This window comes from Leucopleurus acutus, assembly GCF_964270905.1.
Source record: "Leucopleurus acutus genome assembly, chromosome: 5".
In the NCBI taxonomy this organism is placed as follows: domain Eukaryota; kingdom Metazoa; phylum Chordata; class Mammalia; order Artiodactyla; family Delphinidae; genus Leucopleurus; species Leucopleurus acutus.
In genome coordinates, this window is record NC_139147.1 from 67,450,189 (window position 1) to 67,469,126 (window position 18,938).

The 18,938-nt window shown below is 37.2% G+C and overlaps 1 protein-coding gene across 1 annotated transcript in view; it reads right to left on the reverse strand.

The window, feature by feature from the left end:
- POLQ (DNA polymerase theta) overlaps positions 1-16,876 on the reverse strand; it is a gene marked incomplete at both ends in the record, with an annotated part of 113,388 nt that extends 96,512 nt beyond the window's left edge. Inside the window, 7 exons of the mRNA XM_082839709.1 lie at positions 186-333; positions 2,821-3,040; positions 10,631-10,739; positions 12,353-12,509; positions 13,957-14,087; positions 16,038-16,217; positions 16,696-16,876. Of these exons, the coding sequence (XP_082695835.1) occupies positions 186-333; positions 2,821-3,040; positions 10,631-10,739; positions 12,353-12,509; positions 13,957-14,087; positions 16,038-16,217; positions 16,696-16,876 (1,126 nt within the window). The remainder of the gene's footprint in view (positions 1-185; positions 334-2,820; positions 3,041-10,630; positions 10,740-12,352; positions 12,510-13,956; positions 14,088-16,037; positions 16,218-16,695) is intronic.
- Between the last annotated feature and the right edge of the window lie 2,062 nt (positions 16,877-18,938).

Genomic DNA, 18,938 nt, shown 5'->3' on the forward strand with positions numbered 1-18,938 from the left:
TACACATTGTCTGTAAGGAGGATAAGGAGATGATTAGTTACAAAAGCACAGTTTTACAAAGGAGTATACAGTAGGCAGGTGGTGGCAATGATGAAAGAGAGCCATGCTTTGCTAATATAATTATTAACATTACTTTCAAGCAAATGTCCTAAGTATGGAGGCTTTCACTGCTATCAGTAACTTACCCTCAGCTTGATGGTGTAGACTGTAAAACGCATAGGCAATGATATCTGCCAACTTCTCACACCATTTCTTTGACGGACAGAAAAGTAATACTGAATGGTTATCACGAATGGTCTCATAACATAAACTAACAACATGGTCCTCATCTCCCTAAAAAAGAAAGAGAAGTTGCCACTGTAGTAGTACTTTCAAAACATTTTCATATCATTTTAAAGTCATTCATTTTGCTTCAAGGGAAAGGTTTTTCTACTCAAAGGCATGATAAAAATCAGTTACACAAAATCAGTAATAAAACAAAGAAAAATCAGAAAGAGAAAAGAAGAAAATAAACTTCCTTATGATACAAGGTGAGTAGGAAATATCTTATATTCATTCAACTAATATTGACTGACCTCCAACCCTCAAGTAATGGGGATATTATGGTGAGTAAAAGAAAGTCAAGGTACTATCTTTAAGGAGTTTAGGTCTCACTGGAGAAACATTAAAGTACTAAACAAACAAATGTAAAATACAATCATAATACGTACTATGAAAGAGAGTTTTATGGTGTTTTGAAGCCTCATATTTGACATAAATTTGAAAGATCTGAAAGAAAGGTTTCCCTGAGAAACTGATGATTTAGCTGAGACGTGAAGAATGGGAAGCATTATCCTAATGAAAGGTAACTGGGGGACAGAGAACACATCTCAAGCAGAACAAAGAGCATTTGTAAACACCCAGTGGTGGCCCAGGGAGTTCTCAAAACTGGAAGGTGAGTGTGTGCAACTGGATTAATTCATTAATCCATTCACTCATTAAGCAAATATTTATTATGTGCCATATATTGTTCTAGGCACTGCAGATGGAGAATAAAGCAGAAAAACAGCTCTGCCCTCAGAGTTCTTCTACTCCAGTAAGAAAAGATAGATAAAAACAACAAGATAAGTAAAACACGTAGTATGTTCAATTTTGAAAAGTGCAAAGGGGAAAAATAAAACAGGGAAAATAGGAGGAATAGGAGAACACAGCAATTTAAATAAGGTGGCCAAGGAAGGTCTGAGAAATTGATATTTGAGTAAAGGTCCAAAGGTGAAAGGGTAAACCCTACTGATGCCTGGGGGAGAAAGCATTCCAGATAAAGAGAACCTGAGGTGGGAGATTCTTGGCATATTATGGAATAGCAAAAAGGCTACGGAGGAAGTAAGAAGGAATATAGAAACTGAAGTCAGCGCACTAAGGGAGTGGGGCAGATCATGCAGGGGCTTATAGGCTACTTTAAAGATGTTTTTTCATTCTAAATGAAACAGGGAACCATCACAAGTTTTTGAGCAGCATGTGATATTCAGTTTAAATAGGTCACTAGCTCTTGATTTAAGCACAGACTGACGGGGACAAAGTAGGAAGCAAAGAGATCAATTATGAGGCTATTTCAAAAATCCAGGTAAGAGTTGTAACATTTAAATGAGGTGGAGGCATAGGCATGATAATAGAAGATTAACAGGAGAGTAGATGAATGTGTTTACTTACATACTTAAGGTAACCAAGGCACAGTCAGGTGAAATTTGGGGTACAGAGCGAAGCAACTAAATAAGATTCCATACCAGGCATGCGGAAGCTACAAATGCATACCTATGACAGTACTAAAACACATGAATTTAGTCCTATTCCTAGTTCTAAACTTACCCTTAACTTTTTCAGTACTCAGAGGCACTGCTCGGCATAAAAACAGATCCCTCACAGCACAGATCATGAGTAGTCCTTTAACCTCAGGACTGAAGAATCAGGCTTAGAAAAATATTGTGAACTAAACGTTTTTAAGTGTATTTAGGGGTGTGGGGAGGGGATATTTCTCAGGCCCTTCCTAGGTGCTAGGCAATTTTTTTAAATCAAATTTCATTCTTACAATACTAAATACAAGTATTATATCCCATTTTATAGATGAAGACACTACATTCATTGAAGTTATGTGATTCAACTAATATCATAGCCATATCAAGTATCCCTATGAATTATCAGAAGTAGGTCTTTCTGACTCCAAAAAATGATTTTTCCACTCTCCTATATTATACCTATAACATTAAACAAAAGGTCAATTTTCCACATTAGTGTTTAGTGTAAACAAAGCCATAAGAAAATCTTTTTCCTAGTTAAAAAGAAAAATCTACACAATTTTATACTTACACTGACAGGAAATGATAATACTTAAATTTAAGACACAGCTACATTTCCTCTCTCACCAACACCACCAATTCTTTAATATGAAACCAATTAGCTTAGCATTAGGAATCCTTCTAATGCATATATAATGCATATTCAACTACTTTGCAACCCCCTACTTTACTTAACTCAAAAACTGTTAACTTGGGCTTCCCTGGTGGCGCAGTGGTTGAGAGTCCACCTGCCGATGCAGGGGACATGGGTTCATGTCCCGGTCCAGGAAGATCCCACATGCCGTGGAGCGGCTGGGCCCATGAGCCATGGCCGCTGAGCCTGCGCGTCCGGAGCCTGTGCTCCACAACAGGAGAGGCCACAACAGTGAGAGGCCCACGTATAGCAAAAAACAAAAAACAACAACAACAACAAAAAACTGTTAACTTGTGAGAAAATGCAATCAAACACAAAAGTACTGGTGGTAATTATATAAAAATAATGACTTACCTTTACTTGCAGCATGGGTTGAAATTCCCTCACAAGCTTCAATGAAGAGTCATAAATAGAATTTCCAATTTTTACTGATTCCAGCAGTGGTACAGGGCGAAAGTCAGTGTGGTAGAGTTCAGCATTCAACCAGGAAGCCACAAGCTCCAAATTTGGGAGAGTAGCACTCATGCCAACAATCTGCACGGCATTAGACAGAGGACTGGCTAAATATGCCTGGCTGTGAAAAACAAATGAAAATGATGCTAAAAGACACACAGTACTAATTACAAATGGTGCTAACAATATTCTTGGTCGTGTCCTTTGGTATATATGTGCATAAATTTCTTTAGGGTATATACCAAGGAGTAAAATTGCTGGGTCTTATATTATCTTAATTTTATTAGATAATGTCCAACTGTTTTCCAATGTCCAACTGTTTTCCAGAGTTACACCCCTGCAATCCATGTGTGTTTTTTCCCCGTTTTATTGAGATATAATTGACACACAGCACTCTATAAGTTTAAGGTGTACAGCATAATGATTTGACTTACATCATGAAAAGATTATCACAATAAGTTTTGGGAACATCCATTATCTCATATAAATACAACATTAAAAAAACAGAAAAAAGTTTTTCCCCTGTGACGAGAACTCTTAGGATTTACTCTCAATGACTTTTATATATAACATACAGCAGTGTTAGTTATATTTATCATGTTGTACGTTACATCCCTAGTACTTAGTTATCTTATAATAGGAAGTTTGTCTACCTTCATTCAGCTCCTTCTCTCCCCAACTCTGCCTCTGGTAACCCACAAATCTGATCTCTTTTTCTACGAGTTTGTTCATTTTTGAAGTATAACTGACCTACAACACTGTTAGCTTCTGTTACACAATACAGTGATTCAATATTTCTATACATTTCAAAATGATCAGCAGAAGTCTTGTTACAATATGTCATCAAAGCTATTAGTTATTAACTATATTCCCCACATTGTACACTTCATATCCATGACTCATTTATTTTGCAACTGAAATTTATACCTCAATCTTCCTCACCTATTTCTTTCCTCCCCACAACCCCCATCCTTCTGGCAACCATCTGTTCTGTATTTTTATTCCACATGTAAGTGAAATCATAAAGTATTTGTCTTTCTCTGTCTCACTTATTTCACTTAGCATAATACCCTCTAAGTCCATCCATGTTGTTGCAAACAGCAGGATTTCCTTCTTTCATATGGTTGAATAATATTCCATTGTATATAAATACACCATGTTTTCTTTATCCATTCATCTATTGATGGGCACTTGGTTGCTTCCATATCTTAGCTATTGTAAATAATGCTGCACTAAACCTAGGGGTGCACATATTTTTTCCAAATTAGTGTTTTTGTTTTACTTCAGATAAATACCCAGGGGTAGAATTGCTGGATCATATGGCAGTTCTACTTTTAATTTTTTGAGGAATCGCCATACTGTTTTCCATAGTGGCTGCAGCAATTATATTCCCACCGAAAGTGCAAAAGGGTTCTCTTTTCTCCACATCCTTGCCCACACTTGTTATTTGCTGTCTTTTTTGATAACAGCCATTCTGACAGGTGTGTAGTGATATCTCATTGTGGTTTTGATTTGTATTTCACTGATGATTAGTGACGCTGAGCATCTTTTCATATGCCTGTTGGCCATCTGTATGTCTTCTTTGGAAAAATGTCTATTCAGACCCTCTGCCCATTTCTTAATTGGATTTTTTTATGTTGATTTATATGAATTCTTCATATATTTTAGATATTAACCCCTTACTGAATACATCATTTGCAAAAATCTTCTCCCATTCAGTATGCAGCCTTTTCATTTTATTGAAAGTTTCCTTTGCTGTGCAGAAACCTTTTAGTTTGATATAGTCCCATTTGTTTATTTTTACTTTTGTTTCCCTTGCCTGAGGAGACATATCCTAAAAATATTACTGAGAGCAACATCAAAGAGCATACTACCTATGCTTTCTTCTACAAGTTTTATGGTTTCAGGTCTTGATTTAAATCTTTAATCCATTTTGAATTTATTTTTGTGCATGCTGTGAGACAGTAATCCAGTTTTATCAACACCATTTATTGAAAAGGCTTTCTTTTCACCATTGTTGTATATTCTTGCCTCCTTTGTCATAGATTAATCGCCCATAAAAGTCTGGGCTCATTTCTGGGCTTTCTAATCTGTTTCATTGATTTATGTGTCGGTTTTTATGCCAGTACCATACTGTTTTGATTACTGTAGCTTTGCACTATAGTCTGAAGTCAGGGAGTGTGATGTCTCCAGCTTTGTTATTCTTTCTCCAGACTGCTTTGGCTATTCAGGGTCTTATGTGTTTCCATACAAATTTTAGAATTTTTCATTCTAGTTCTGTGAAAAATGCCATTGGTATTTTGGAAGGGATTGCACTGAATGTGTAACTTGCCTTGTGTAGTATGGTCATTGTAACAATATTTATTCTTCCAATCCATGAACACAGTATAGCTTTCCATCTGTTTGTGCTGTCTTCAATTTCTTTCATCAGTGTCTTATAGTTTTCTGAGTACAAGTCTTCTACCTCCTTAGACTTATTCCTAGGATTTTTTTATATATATATATTGGAGTATAGTTGATTTACAATGTTGTTTTAGTTTCAGGTGTACAGCAAAGTGATTCAGTTATACATTTATCTATTCTTTTTCAGATTCTTTTCCAGTATAGGTAATTACAGAGTATTGAGTAGAGTTCCCTGTGCTATACAGTACAGCCTTGTTAGTTCCCTATTTTATATATGGTAGTATGTACAGGTTAATCCCAATCTCCTAATTTATCACTTCCCCCCACCTTTCCCCTATGGTAACCATAAGTTTGATTTCAAGATCTGTGAGTCTGTTTTGTAAGTAAGTTCATTTATATCATTTTTTATTAGATTCCATATATAAGTGATATTATATGACACCTGTCTTTCTGTGTCTGATTTACTTCACTCCTTATGACAATCTCTAGGTCCATCCATGTTGCTGCAAATGGCATTATTTTGTTCTTTTTTATGGCTGAGTAATATTCCATTGTATCTATGTACCACATCTTCTTTATCCATTCCTGTTGATGGACATTTAGGTTGCTTCCATGTCCTGGCTACTGTAATTAGTGCTGCAGTGAACATTGGGGTGCATGTATCTTTTCAAATTATGGTTTTCTCCAGGTATATGGCCAGGAGTGGGATTGCTGCATCATATGATAGTTCTATTTTTAGTTTTTTAAGGACCCTCCTTACTGTTCACATAGAAGCTGTACCAATATACATTCCCACCAACAGTGTAGGAGGGTTCCCTTTTCTCCACACCCTCTCCAGCACTTATAGTTTGTAGACTTTTTAATGATGGCGATTCTGTGTGAAGTAATACATCATTGTAGTTTTGATTTGCATTTCTCTAATAATTAGTGATGTTGAGTATCTTTCATGTGTTTTTTGGCCATCTGTATTCTTCTTTGGAGAAATGTCTATTTAGATCTTCTGCTCATTTTTTATTGGGTTGTTTGTTTTTATGATATTGGGCTGTATGAGCTGTTTGTCTATTTTGGAAATTAAACCCATGTCGGTCACTTTGTTTGCAAATATTTTCTCCCATTCTATGAGTTGTCTTTTCATTTTGTTTATGGTTTCCTTTGCTATGCAAAAGCTCTTAAGTTTAATTAGGTCCCACCTGTTAATTTTTGTTTTCATTTTAATTACTCTGGGAGGTGAATCCAAAAAGATCTTGCTGCAATTTATGTCAAAGAGTGTTCTGCCAAAGAGTGTTTTCCCCTAGGAATTCTATAGCATCTGGTCTTACATTTAGGTCCTTAATCCATTTTCAGTTTGTTTTTGTGTATGATGTTATGGAGTATTCTAATTTCATTCTTTTACATGTAGTTGTCCAGTTTTCGCAGTGCCACTTATTAAAGCAACAGTCTTTTCTCTATTGTATACTCTTGCTGCCTTTGTCGTAGATTAATTGACCATAGGTGCATGGGTTTATTTCTGAGCTTTCTATATGTTCCACTGATCTATAAGTCTGTCTTTGTGCCAGTACCAAACTGTTTTGATTACAGTATGGTACTGGAACAAAGCTTTATAGTATACTCTGAAGTCAGGGAGCCTGATTCCTCCAGATCCATTTTTCTTTCTCAAGATTGCTTTAGCTATTCGGGGTCTTTTGTGTTTCCATACAAATTTTAAGATTTTTTTGCTCTAGGTCTGCAAAAAAATGCCATTGGTAATTTGATAGGGATTGCATTGGTCTTCTATCTCCTTAGTTAGACTTATTCCTAGGATTTTTATTCTTTTTGATGCAATTATAAATAGGATTGTTTTCCTAATTTCTCTGATAATTCGTGTCAGTATACAGAAATACAACAGATTTCTATATATTAATTTTGTATCCTACAACTTTACATAGTTCATTGATGAGTTCTAGTATTTTGGTGGTGTCTTTAGGATATTCTGTGTACAGTTATCATGTCACCTGCAAACAGTGGCAGATTTACTTCTTCCTTTCCAATTTGGATTCCTTTTATTTTTTTTTTCTTGTCTGATTGCTGTGGCTAGGACTTCCTTACTGTTCCACATCTTTGTTACCACTTAGTATTGTCAATCTGTTAGGTATTTTGGACAGTGTATGGTAATAGCTCTTTGAAGAGGTAATTTATATTTCCTTGATTACTAATGAGATTAAGCACCATTTCATGTTTAGACACCATTTGGATACCCTCTTATAAATGTCTGTTCAAGTTCCTTACCCATTGATATATTAGATTGTATTTTTCCTCATTGACTTGTAGAATTGTTTTTAATGTTCAGGATAATGACTTTCCTCTTTCATTAATTTTTGTTCTTGTCTTTATTATTTCTTTCCTTCCACTCCCTGTGGTATTATTTTACTATTCTTTTTCTAAGTTCTAGAGATGAATAAGTCATTAATTTTCCAGTCTCTCGTCTTTAATAATATACACACTGTATACTATCAATTTCCCTTTAAAAACAACTCTAGGGCTTCCCTGGTGGCGCAATGGTTGAGAGTCCGCCTGCCGATGCGGGGGACACGGGTTCGTGCTCCGGTCTGGGAAGATCCCACATGCCGCGGAGCGGCTAGGCCCGTGAGCCATGGCCACTGAGCCTGCGTGTCCAGAGCCTGTGCTCCGCAACAGGAGAGGCCACAACAGTGAGAGGCCCGCGTACCGCAAAATAAACAAACAAACAAACAAAAAAACAACTCTAGCTGCATTTCACAATTTCATTAGGAGATATTTTTATTATACTTTCATTCCAAACTATCTTCCTGTTTTTACTGTGATTATTTTTTTCACCCCAAAAGGGGTCAGAATTATTTATTAATTTCTAAATATGTGGGCATCTTTCAGTTATGTTTTTCTTATAGTTATTTCTAGTTTAATTCCACTGCTGTCAAAGAATATATTTTAAATGACTTAAATCCTTTAAATATGTTGTTTTATGGCCTAGCACATGATAGGGTTTTTTTTTTGTAAATGTTTCATATGTAACTGAAAAGAATATATATACTGCTCTTATTTGGTAAATATTCTACATACATCCATTAGGTCAAATTTGCTAATTGTATTAGTCATATCTTCTATATCCCTACTAATTTGGGATATAGATGACTATCTGCATGTTTTCCCACATACTGCAAGAGATGTGTTAAAATCTCCCTAAACTGAAAGACAAGAGCTCCTAGACTGAAAGCAACTACTGAGTACCCAGAACAATGTTAGAAAATAGACCAACACCAAGACACATCAGTGAAATTTCACAATACTAAGGAAGAAAAGGATCTCTTAAAAACTCTCAGAGAAAAATTTTAAAATTTATACAGGGCTTCCCTGGTGGCCCAGTGGTTCAGAATCTGCCTGCCAATGCAGGGGACACAGGTTCGAGCCCTGGTCCAGGAAGATCCCACATGCTGGGGAGCAACTAAGCCCGTGCGCCACAACTACTGAGTCTGCACTCTAGAGCCCACGAGCCACAACTACTGAAGTCTGCGCACCTAGAGCCTGTGCTCCCCAACAAGAGAAGCCACCGCAATGAGAAGCCTGCACACTGCAAATAAGAGTAGCCCCCGCTCACCACAACTAGAGAAAGCCCGCACGCAGCAACGAAGACCCAACGCGGCCAAAAATAAATAAATAAATTTATAAAATTTATACAAAGGATGAAGGATTAGCATGGCACTGCATTTCTCAATAGTAATGAGAAAAATGAAGTACTATGTTAAAAACTCTAAAAGTGTTTAAAATCTTGACATTTGTACCTGGAAAATCTATGAAATAATTGTAAGGCATTTTCAGACATGCTAATTTTTGCAAAATTTATACCCATAATAGCCTGTACACTGAAATAAAGTGGAACTTCCTAGAAGATATCCCTACTAAAATGAGAAAGTGAATCAAGAGAAATACATATGATCACAAAAAAGGAGGGCTCTGACTCAAGCAAACAGCAATGGGAATTAATGATAATGATAAAAAGAGATCTCAAGATAACTGTTGTACAGCACATATATAGATTAACCACCTATCTAAATTGGAACAACTCAGGAGGCTTTAGGAGAAACTTCTTCAAGAAAACAAATTGGGCAGAATAACAAATGTATTGGCACATACTGGGTGGAGATTTATATAAGTGGGGAAGAGGCTAGAGATAAATCAATGATAAGTTCACAGAAAACCAACTCATCAAGCAAAAGACATTTATTAATTTCAGAGAAAACAAAAAGTTATTTAGGAAGTAAAAATAATCATAATATACCACATGGCTCAGTTGACAACGACACTTATATAGTCATAATAGTGTAATATTGAATACTGAACTAAGCAAAATTAGAACATAAGTATATTTGAAGAATGGGAATATAATGAGAGGATAAAGAAAGACTAAGGGGCTGGAGGAGATCAGGCAGAGTGAGTAAAGAATATAAAAAAGAGCTAGATCTTCATCTTCCATAGTAAAAAGTCAATATATAACGTGTAAAACTAAAAACTCAAGTAGCTATATTTAGAGATATCCGTGTAAACAGAATTTTTAAAAAGCTGTAAGAGGGGCTTCCCTGGTGGCACAGTTAAGAATCCGCCTGCCAATGCAGGGGACACGGGTTCAATACCTGGTCTGGGAAGATCCCACATGCCGCAGAGCAACTAAGCCCATGCGCCACAACTACTGAGCCTGAGCTCTAGAGCCCGCGTGCCACAGCTACTGAGCCCGAGTGACGCAACTACTGAGGCCCATGCACCTGGAGCCTGTGCTCTGCAACAGGAGAAGCCACTGCAATGAGAAGCCCGTGCACCGCAACGAAGAGTAGCCCCCGCTCGCCGCAACTAGATAAAGCCCGCAAGCAGCAACAAAGGCCCAACACAGCCAAAAATAAATAAATAAAATAAATTTTTTTAAAAAAAGAAAATAAGCTGTAAGAGTTGAAAATAGTTACCTCTGGAAAGTAGGGGATAAAGAAATGCTATTTTTCATAATTAGCCTTGACTACTTAAAAAGGATGTGTGTGCAGATAACAAATACAAAAACTGGATTTTAAAAATTCTATCATAAAAGTGGTGAGCAGTCAGAAATTTAAGAATGTTTTAAAAATAATCTAAAATCACTCTTAGTCTTAAGTACTTCTTTTGGAACAAAAATGAAATGCTGTACGTGAGTTTGTTCTAAATAAGTACTACCCTCCTCTGATGTATTTAACTCCTAGTTATTATGCACTTTTGCAAACACATTCTCAACATTCTTTGGAATCTCAGGAACTTAGTTATTTCAGGTACTTACCAAGATGCTGATTTCTGAGTAATATAGGAAATCTTGGTCAGCAGAAGTTCCAGCAGATACCCTCGGGGAGAGTCCCCCAGCATATGCAATTCATCCACAACCACCATTCCTAAAGAGATTTTCCAGATACTAGTTTTTACAGAATTTCACAATTCCAAGAATTTTAAGACTCAATATCTTGTATCTTGTACCATAAATAGCTGTCATTATAATACACTGCATGTAATACAAATTTCTAACCATAAAACAAAAATCAGATTCCACATAGCAGACAATTCTTTTCCAAGATATTTCAAGTATAATAAGTGGTCTTACCACACTGTATTCTGGATCTAAAAATCAATGATTAGCTAACTCAGGTCTAACTGAAGAAAAACTTTGTCGTGTTACTCAGACAATTCTTAATTGGCAACCTTGTAGAAATACATGTACAATGAAAATCAAGGACATCCACAACGATTATTCAGTGGGTTGACTTTTCTATGGGGAAAACAGCCAGGGCAACCATACTGATGTTAGCAAGTGCTTAGAAAAACAGAATCAGATCAGGAAGAAATAAATGATTTTAAGAGGATGTTTTTGTTTGATTATGGTAGACTAGTGACTCACCCTATTATAAAACATAAATATGATCATAATTCCCTCCTCCCCTACTTGGAGAATCAAACCAGTCTATGCACTTGGAATAATGCTCAAGAAGTACTGAAATTTGTATCAACGAATGCCTCCTTTAAACATTTTCATAATATCATAGTTTGCATGTGCACTAGTGTCCCCCCCACAAATCCCCCTACAAAAATAAAGACCTTTCAGACTATTTCCTAATGGTACATGATGATCCTTTTCCTCATCAGTAAGCTATTTCCAAATCATATTGTATGATGACTTATTTCAGCATTCATTCATCCATCCAAAGAATATTTATTCTACCTAGTGTGCCAAGAACTGTGCTAGGTATAGTAGATATAACACTTAATCTGATATAACACAATCTGACAATTCTGATACAAACTGATGAATGTGATTTCTCTCTCCAAGCTTTATAGAGAGGAGCCTGTGTCTCATTAATCTTTGATTTTACTCCCCACCCCTACCCTACCCTAACTTTACCATTTACGTTCACCAGGAAAACAATGAGTAGCTAACTGATATTCTTGCAGCTTCTTTTGCTGCTATAACCATTCTCTTCCTGTTGCTACCTCTACATAGTGGGCTTTCCCAAGTGGTTGGAAAAGGAAAAAAAAAAAAGGATTAAGGTAGAAAAGTTCCAAGCTCAAATACAGTGCCAGTTTCTATAGCTCCCTACCATTTGCCTGCTAAATGGTAGCCTCTGGGTCCAGGCCTAATCTAGATACCACAGTACCAGAATATGATAATGAATACATATATACACTAATTGCAGAGATGGCAGGTGCTTCCTTCTATTCCTGGTAAACTTTAGATAGGAAAGAAGCAATGAGAAATGACTTGAGGGTTCAAGGATACCCTCTATGCTTTGCAAAGTGCAAAAATACAAGGAAGTAGAGTCAATAACATCAGTAGGATGCAAAACTTTTTTTTTTTTTTACAGAGTTCCTAACATTACAGATGCCAATTTTCACCTCTAGAAGTAGATGACAGACAATAGAATAAAACATAAGTCATACAGAAATCACAACAGCTTCACTCCATTCTATCAAAAATAGCAAGAGAAAGTATATACTTATTTTCTTATTTGCTTACCTAATAGATCCATCTTATTTTCCTCTATGAGGCGATTGATCAGACCATTGGCTCTCTCAATTGTGCACACAGCAATATCCAAAGAAGAGAAATGCCCTGTTGGAGAGGTACTGCCCATATAACCATCTACTTTTATTCCTACTTCCTGAAACAGACTCTAAATTGAGTAAAAAGGAAAAATACAGGGGAAAATATTTGAAATTCATGAATCTTAAATTGGTTCTTTCCCAAAACATAGACATAAGTATTCAAATACATTTATCAGATTACTGTTAGTTATTCCTGGTCAAGGCACACTGGTTCTTTTTAGAATCATATACTAAAAATAAGAAGTTCAGAACTGACAAAACTCAGTACAGAGATTTTCTGTTAAGACAGAGTCAAATAAAATGGCATACTTAATCAAATAAGTTCTAAGAGCTCTTTATAGAAATTAAAATTAAAGAAAAACTACCTTAAGCACTAACATTTTTAATCTAATAAACAAGCAAGAAACTCACTCTTTCTTTAACACTAATGCAATATTTTCAGAAACTTAATATTTTCAGAAATTTATACTTCGTGAGGAAAATATTCTCATTATCCCCCTAAAGATTAGTTTTTTATATAACAGAAGAAAAGGTTTCAAAAGTCAAATGCAATGGGACTTTGATGTTAATTTTTTTAGTTTAACTTTTAACTAACATACCTTCTCAGTAAAAAGGATCATCATTTTGTTACTTTGGTCTAAGTTGAAAGGATGTTACCATGTAAAACCAGCTTGGTTGGCTATTTGACCTCTGAAATAACTGTTAAAAAGATTTATAGAACCATTGAATTTTAGAGCTGTTCATTCAATAAAATGTTTCTGAGTGTTTACTAAGTTAACCCATAGTTAACCCCATAGTTTCATTTTACCAGTGAAAAAACTGAGGCCCAGCAGATTATGTATCTGGCCTGAAGACACAGGTAGTGACAAAACTGGGACTAGAACTCAGATTTTTTGTATTACCACTGCAATAATCTTGGCATTCCAAAATCACATTTTTTCACTGCAGAAATCAGAATAAATTTATTCTATTTAATGAAATATTGTATTTGTAAAAATACCTTAAAGACCAGTGAGCGTCACACAAATGTATACTGTTGTCATTCATTTTTGCAGGAGAACAGGAGAAGAAAACACAGGTTTGGAGCTTTACATAAGCACCAATGGATCTTGTTCTTCATCCTCTAACGTTCCCAAATGGCCTTGCATCAGGATGGGATATGCTTCCTCAAACACACTTCCTTTCCATGCTTCAGTCTAGTCCTACTATTCACTTAAGAGGTTGATTCTTAATTTGCACTTTTATATGCTAATTAAAGTACTCTATTTCCTAAGGAAAAGTTTATAAATTTTTACACAATTTTCACCGATTGCTCTTTGATTTAATGGCCCTTTCTCCTTTATGCAGTAATTTAAAAGTTTCCCCTCATAAATGGTCAACTTTTAAAGCTACATTGGGATGTAATAAAAGAAATTTTATTTTCCAATTGCTTTTATAATTCCATTTTAAATGAGTAAAGCCGAAGCTGCCAATAACAGGCCTTTCACAATTTCAAACTTAGTAAAAGAACATTACCTGGAAATAGTATTTCTTCTCTTTAGCCACAGAGACAAAGGGCAGAATAAATAGAGCTTTCTTCCGTGTTTCCAAGACCCGCTTCAAAATAAGTAGTTCAGCAACAAGAGTCTTCCCAGCACTTGTAGGAGCTAAAACAAGTTGTTCGGCAAGGTTATCACAAAAAGAAGTAATATTTGATACACTGCATTAATAAATGTTTTAAATCATATCCAGTAACTAAATAGCCCAAGGCTAAACTATCATTAAGGCCCCAGCTAGCATCTGAAACCTTTATACCCTGAAATGCCCCTGACTTTAAACCAGGTTTCTAAATACTCTCACAGTGAAAATAGAGACAAATAAATCTTTACATCAAATAAATGATGAATATTACTGAGTACCTAGCTTATACCTAAAGATCCTTTCCTTTAAGTACTGAACAGTTAAAAGCCTTGCTTTGGGGAAATAGATAAAAAGCTTTAATACACTGTGATAGGAGCTATGATAGAAGTTGAGGGAGAAGAGCTGTAAGGAAGTTTATGGAAACAGAACTTATGAGAGCAAAGAAGGCAAGAAGAAAGGAATGCCAAGCAGAAAAAAACAGCATGTGTAAAGTTCTAGAGGAAAGCCTGGTATGTTCAGATGATAGCAAGTAATTTAGTAAGCCTGAAGTATAAAGTACAAGTAGGGGAGTGAAAACAGACATATGAAAGTGCCACATGGAGAAGACTTTTATAATCCTACCATGTAAGGAATTTATCCTGAAAGCAATGCAGAGTGACTAGTGAGTTTTATGAAAAGGAATGACAAAAACATATTTATACTTTAGAGAGATCACTTTTGGCTGCAGGAGCAAAGCAAGAGCAGAAAGAAAAGATTAACTAGTTAGAGAACTATTGCATAATCTAGAAGATGATAGTAAACTAGGTAATGGACCTAAGAACAGAGAGTAGTAGCCAGAATCAAGACATTTGAGGTAACAGACACTACACTTGGTGATTAATTAATGTGAGTTGGTGAGCAGAGTTATGAATGACACCCAAGTTCTTGTTTAAGCAACTGAAACAGTCAGGCCATTCTACCAATGCCACCAACTGCCACTAGTTAGCATTAACTGAGTATTTCCTACACGCCAAAAACTTTTCTAAGCCCACACCCTGGCACTCATGCTCTCTGTGCGCGTAGGCGCTCGCTCCCTCCTTCCCTCTGCTTCTCTCTCTCAACTAATTTGCAAGGTAACACAGTCAGTAAACAGCCTGAACTTATATCTATTGATAGTTAACTCTCTAATTATTTTTGGCAGCCATAATGAAAATCTGGATGACTCACAATTTCAGAGAAAACTGATACAAAGGACGTACATCTTACCAAGTGATTAGATTCTAAAGTCAGTATACTAAGCACAGACGGTTAAAAATTATGTAAGTCAAAGTTGCTCTTGAAAGCCCATATAAACCTTTCATAAAGTATATTACATAGGGTTTTGTATATACAATCCTGTATAAGCAGGTCAATTTATAAACATATAACATAAAATGTTCACACACTGAAAAGCAACTGAGATCAACTGTGGGAAGAGCACATTTACATCTCATACCGCACACTCACTCTGGGACATATTTTTTTTGTTGTTTTTTTTTTTTTTCTTTGCGGTGCGCAGGCCTCTCACTGTTGTGGCCTCTCCTGTTGCGGAGCACAGGCTCCGGATGTGCGGGCTCAGCGGCCATGGCTCACAGGCCCAGCTGCTCCGCGGCATGTGGGATCTTCCCGGACCGGGGCACAAACCCGTGTCCCCTGCATCGGCAGGTGGACTCTCAACCACTGCGCCACCAGGGAAGCTCTGGGACACATGTTTTTTGAGAGGAATGGTAGGCAGATAATTCTGTTTAAATTGTTCGGTTTTTGCCTTCCCCCACCCTACCATCTAATGGAATTTTCATAATTTAAGTATGCATATGATGAAACTCTGCTTTTCAAATATTTTAAGACTTTCTCTAGTTATAAAGCACTCTCTCGCCCACCTTACCTCAATAGAGTGTCCTTTACATTAATAATGTCTTAAAAATAGTAGAGAAATTAACTTGCACAAATTTGAATACCTGAATAGACTAAATTCTTTCCTTCCAGGACTTGTCCAAGCAAAAGGCACTCTGCTTGCCATTCAAACATCTTTTTTACACCAAAACTGTGATATTTCTCCAGAACCGCTGTAGGAAGCCCCCAATTTGCCAATAGCAGCTTGTCTACTTTATCGTCAGGAAACGTCTGCTTGCATTTCCCTTTTAGGAAAAAAAAGGAAATAGGTGAATTTAGTTCTAACATAAGACTTCAGTAATTTGCTTTCCACTGTGTTTTGGGATTCCTATGTGTTGTAAAGAGGCTATTTAAAGTACATCCTGACATAAAACACATACAATATAAGGATCTGTAAGGAGCACTGGGCACTATTAGGAGTGAATTCCCTACAGGTGATGAGATTTGGCCAGCTAGTAAGTTGTTTCTGTAAATAAAGGTCGAAAAGACCCAGAAACCACTTGAAGATTACTACCAGACAGTCGCTGAATATGGACTGAAAGCTCTTCCACGTCAATAGAAAGTGACGTGCCGCACCAGGTCCTAGTCACAAACTGAGAAAGGGGAGTAGAAGCCTAGCAGGCCATGCAAACGCGCGAGCTCCGCGCGGTGAGGACACCTCCCGACGAGTGGCCCGGCTGAGCTGCCTACCTCGCCCGCTGCCCACGGAGTGCCTGGGAGTACCTGCAGCTCTGGCCGGCGGGCGGCCGCGGTCCTTCAGGCTGCGTCTCAGGCCCGGAGGCGGGCTCAGCACCGGCCCCGAGAGGAGCAGGGGGCTGTCACTGCTGTCACCGCCACTTCCCGAAAAGAAGTCTGAGCCTGGTGCTGAACGTCGTCGTTTCCCACTCCAGCGCGTCAGATTCATCGCGAAATATTCTCGGCCATTCAGGGAAAGGCACAGTCCCAGCGTCCTCCCGCTCGGAAGAAACGGAAGTTGGCGACAGGTGCGGCCGCCATCTTCCCGCCACGGCTTTCAAACTCAGGCCTCCCAGCCCGCCCCGGAACCATAGAGTTCCCAGTGACGAGAGTAACCTGAGGACCATGGAATCGTGGGGAAGGAGGGGCTCTCGCTGGTGTCGTAGACCTCCGGCCTGTCACCTCGGTTGTCGGATAGTGAAAGAGAACCAGACTTGGACCTAGATTAAACGGGGGGAAAAACCAGACTCAGTATATATAATCTCCAATTATAATCATACTGGCTTAAAGTTTTTCCTTTTCTTTTTGTCCATGTCTGGTTTAAATAGCAAGTTTATGTTAACTTCATAAAATGAACTGCCCATAATAGGTAGAGAAGTAGCTCTATTTAACATATTGTATTTTTAAAACAATTATTACAAATTATATGTGCAAAATATTATACAAGTAAAATTTAGGATTTAGAATGAAGTGAAATTTACTCCTGCTTTACTTTCTGCTTTATAACAAGATATGGGAACATATGTATATGTATAACTGATTTACAGATGGTAGGGCAGAGGTTATTTCTGTACACAATTTCTACTTTAGCCATCATACGCTGTGAGGAATATGTGATGGAGAGATAGGGACTGCGGCCGATAGACCTCTTAGGTAGTAGAACGCTGCATAGAAGGGGATCTGGATGTCTCCGAGTGATCATTCGAAGCCAAGAGTTTGTTAATGGATCTGTGCTCTACCTTTGGCAAGGTAGAATCAAACGAGTTCTGGACTTAAACTGATGCCAGTTAATTACCCAGTTGCACAATTAGTTTCACCAAGCAAATCTAGTCAGGGAAAGGCCTGCCCTGAAGGGGTGGTGCTTTTCTACAGCTCTAAAAGTCTCAAAAGGACCAGTCCAATAACAACAACAAAAATTCTCATATTTCCTGGACTTGTAGTCTGGGAAATAGGAGAATCATTTCTCCTGTGAAACCTTCCTTGTTAAAAGAAAAAATTTTGGGACAGTATTCTAAAATTCCACAAGATGGAGACATTACTCCATAAAGGAAACATTTTTCTTAGTTACCTTTCTTGCAATCATTCACTCAACTAGTTATTGAGCGTCTACTACGTGCTAGGCATTGGGTATATGGCAGGGAAATGGAAGAAATGGCTCCTGCTCTCAAAGTGAAAGAGACTAGAGGAGACAGACATTAAACTAATTAATTAATTGATAATTTTAAATTGTACTATTGCTCAGGCAAAAAAGAATAGAGTGCTATCAAAGATATAAAAGGATCTTAATTTAGATTGTAGTCATGGAAGATCTTTCAGAGATGCAGTGTAGCATAGGGGTCAACAGTGCAGCAACTCTGTAGCCAATCAGTCTTTGTTTGAAGACTTAGTAGCTGTGTGATTTTGCTTAACCCCCTGAGCTTCCTTTTCCTCATCTATATGATGGAGATAATAAGAGTAACAACTATTTGGTTATTATTAGCACTAAGATAGTCATAGGTGTAAAGTGTTTACCACATAATAAGTGCTCTTCAGAGAACGTGCTATATAAATATTCTAATATTGCTTCCAATATAAATCCAGCACTTCGATGGGAAAAGAATAAACCAAAGAAATCTCTGTCACAAAGTTATTCTATTTTTATTAGGTGAACTATGATCAAGTGAGAAAAATAATTACGAAGAAATTGAAAGGCATGGTTTGTGTCATCCTTCTAAAAAAGCCTAGAGAATATTTTAAAATTTACAATGTACTTCAAACATTCAACATAAATTTCTAATTTAAAAAAAAAACTCTTACAAAGACCTACTAGAGAATGGACTTGAGGATATGGGGAGGGGGAAGGGTAAGCTGTGACAAAGCGAGAGAGAGGCATGGACATATATACACTACCAAATGTAAAATAGATAGCTAGTGGGAAGCAGCCACATAGCACAGGGAGATCAGCTTGGTGCTTTGTGACCGCCTGGAGGGGTGGGATAGGGAGGGTGGGAGGGAGGGAGACGCAAGAAGGA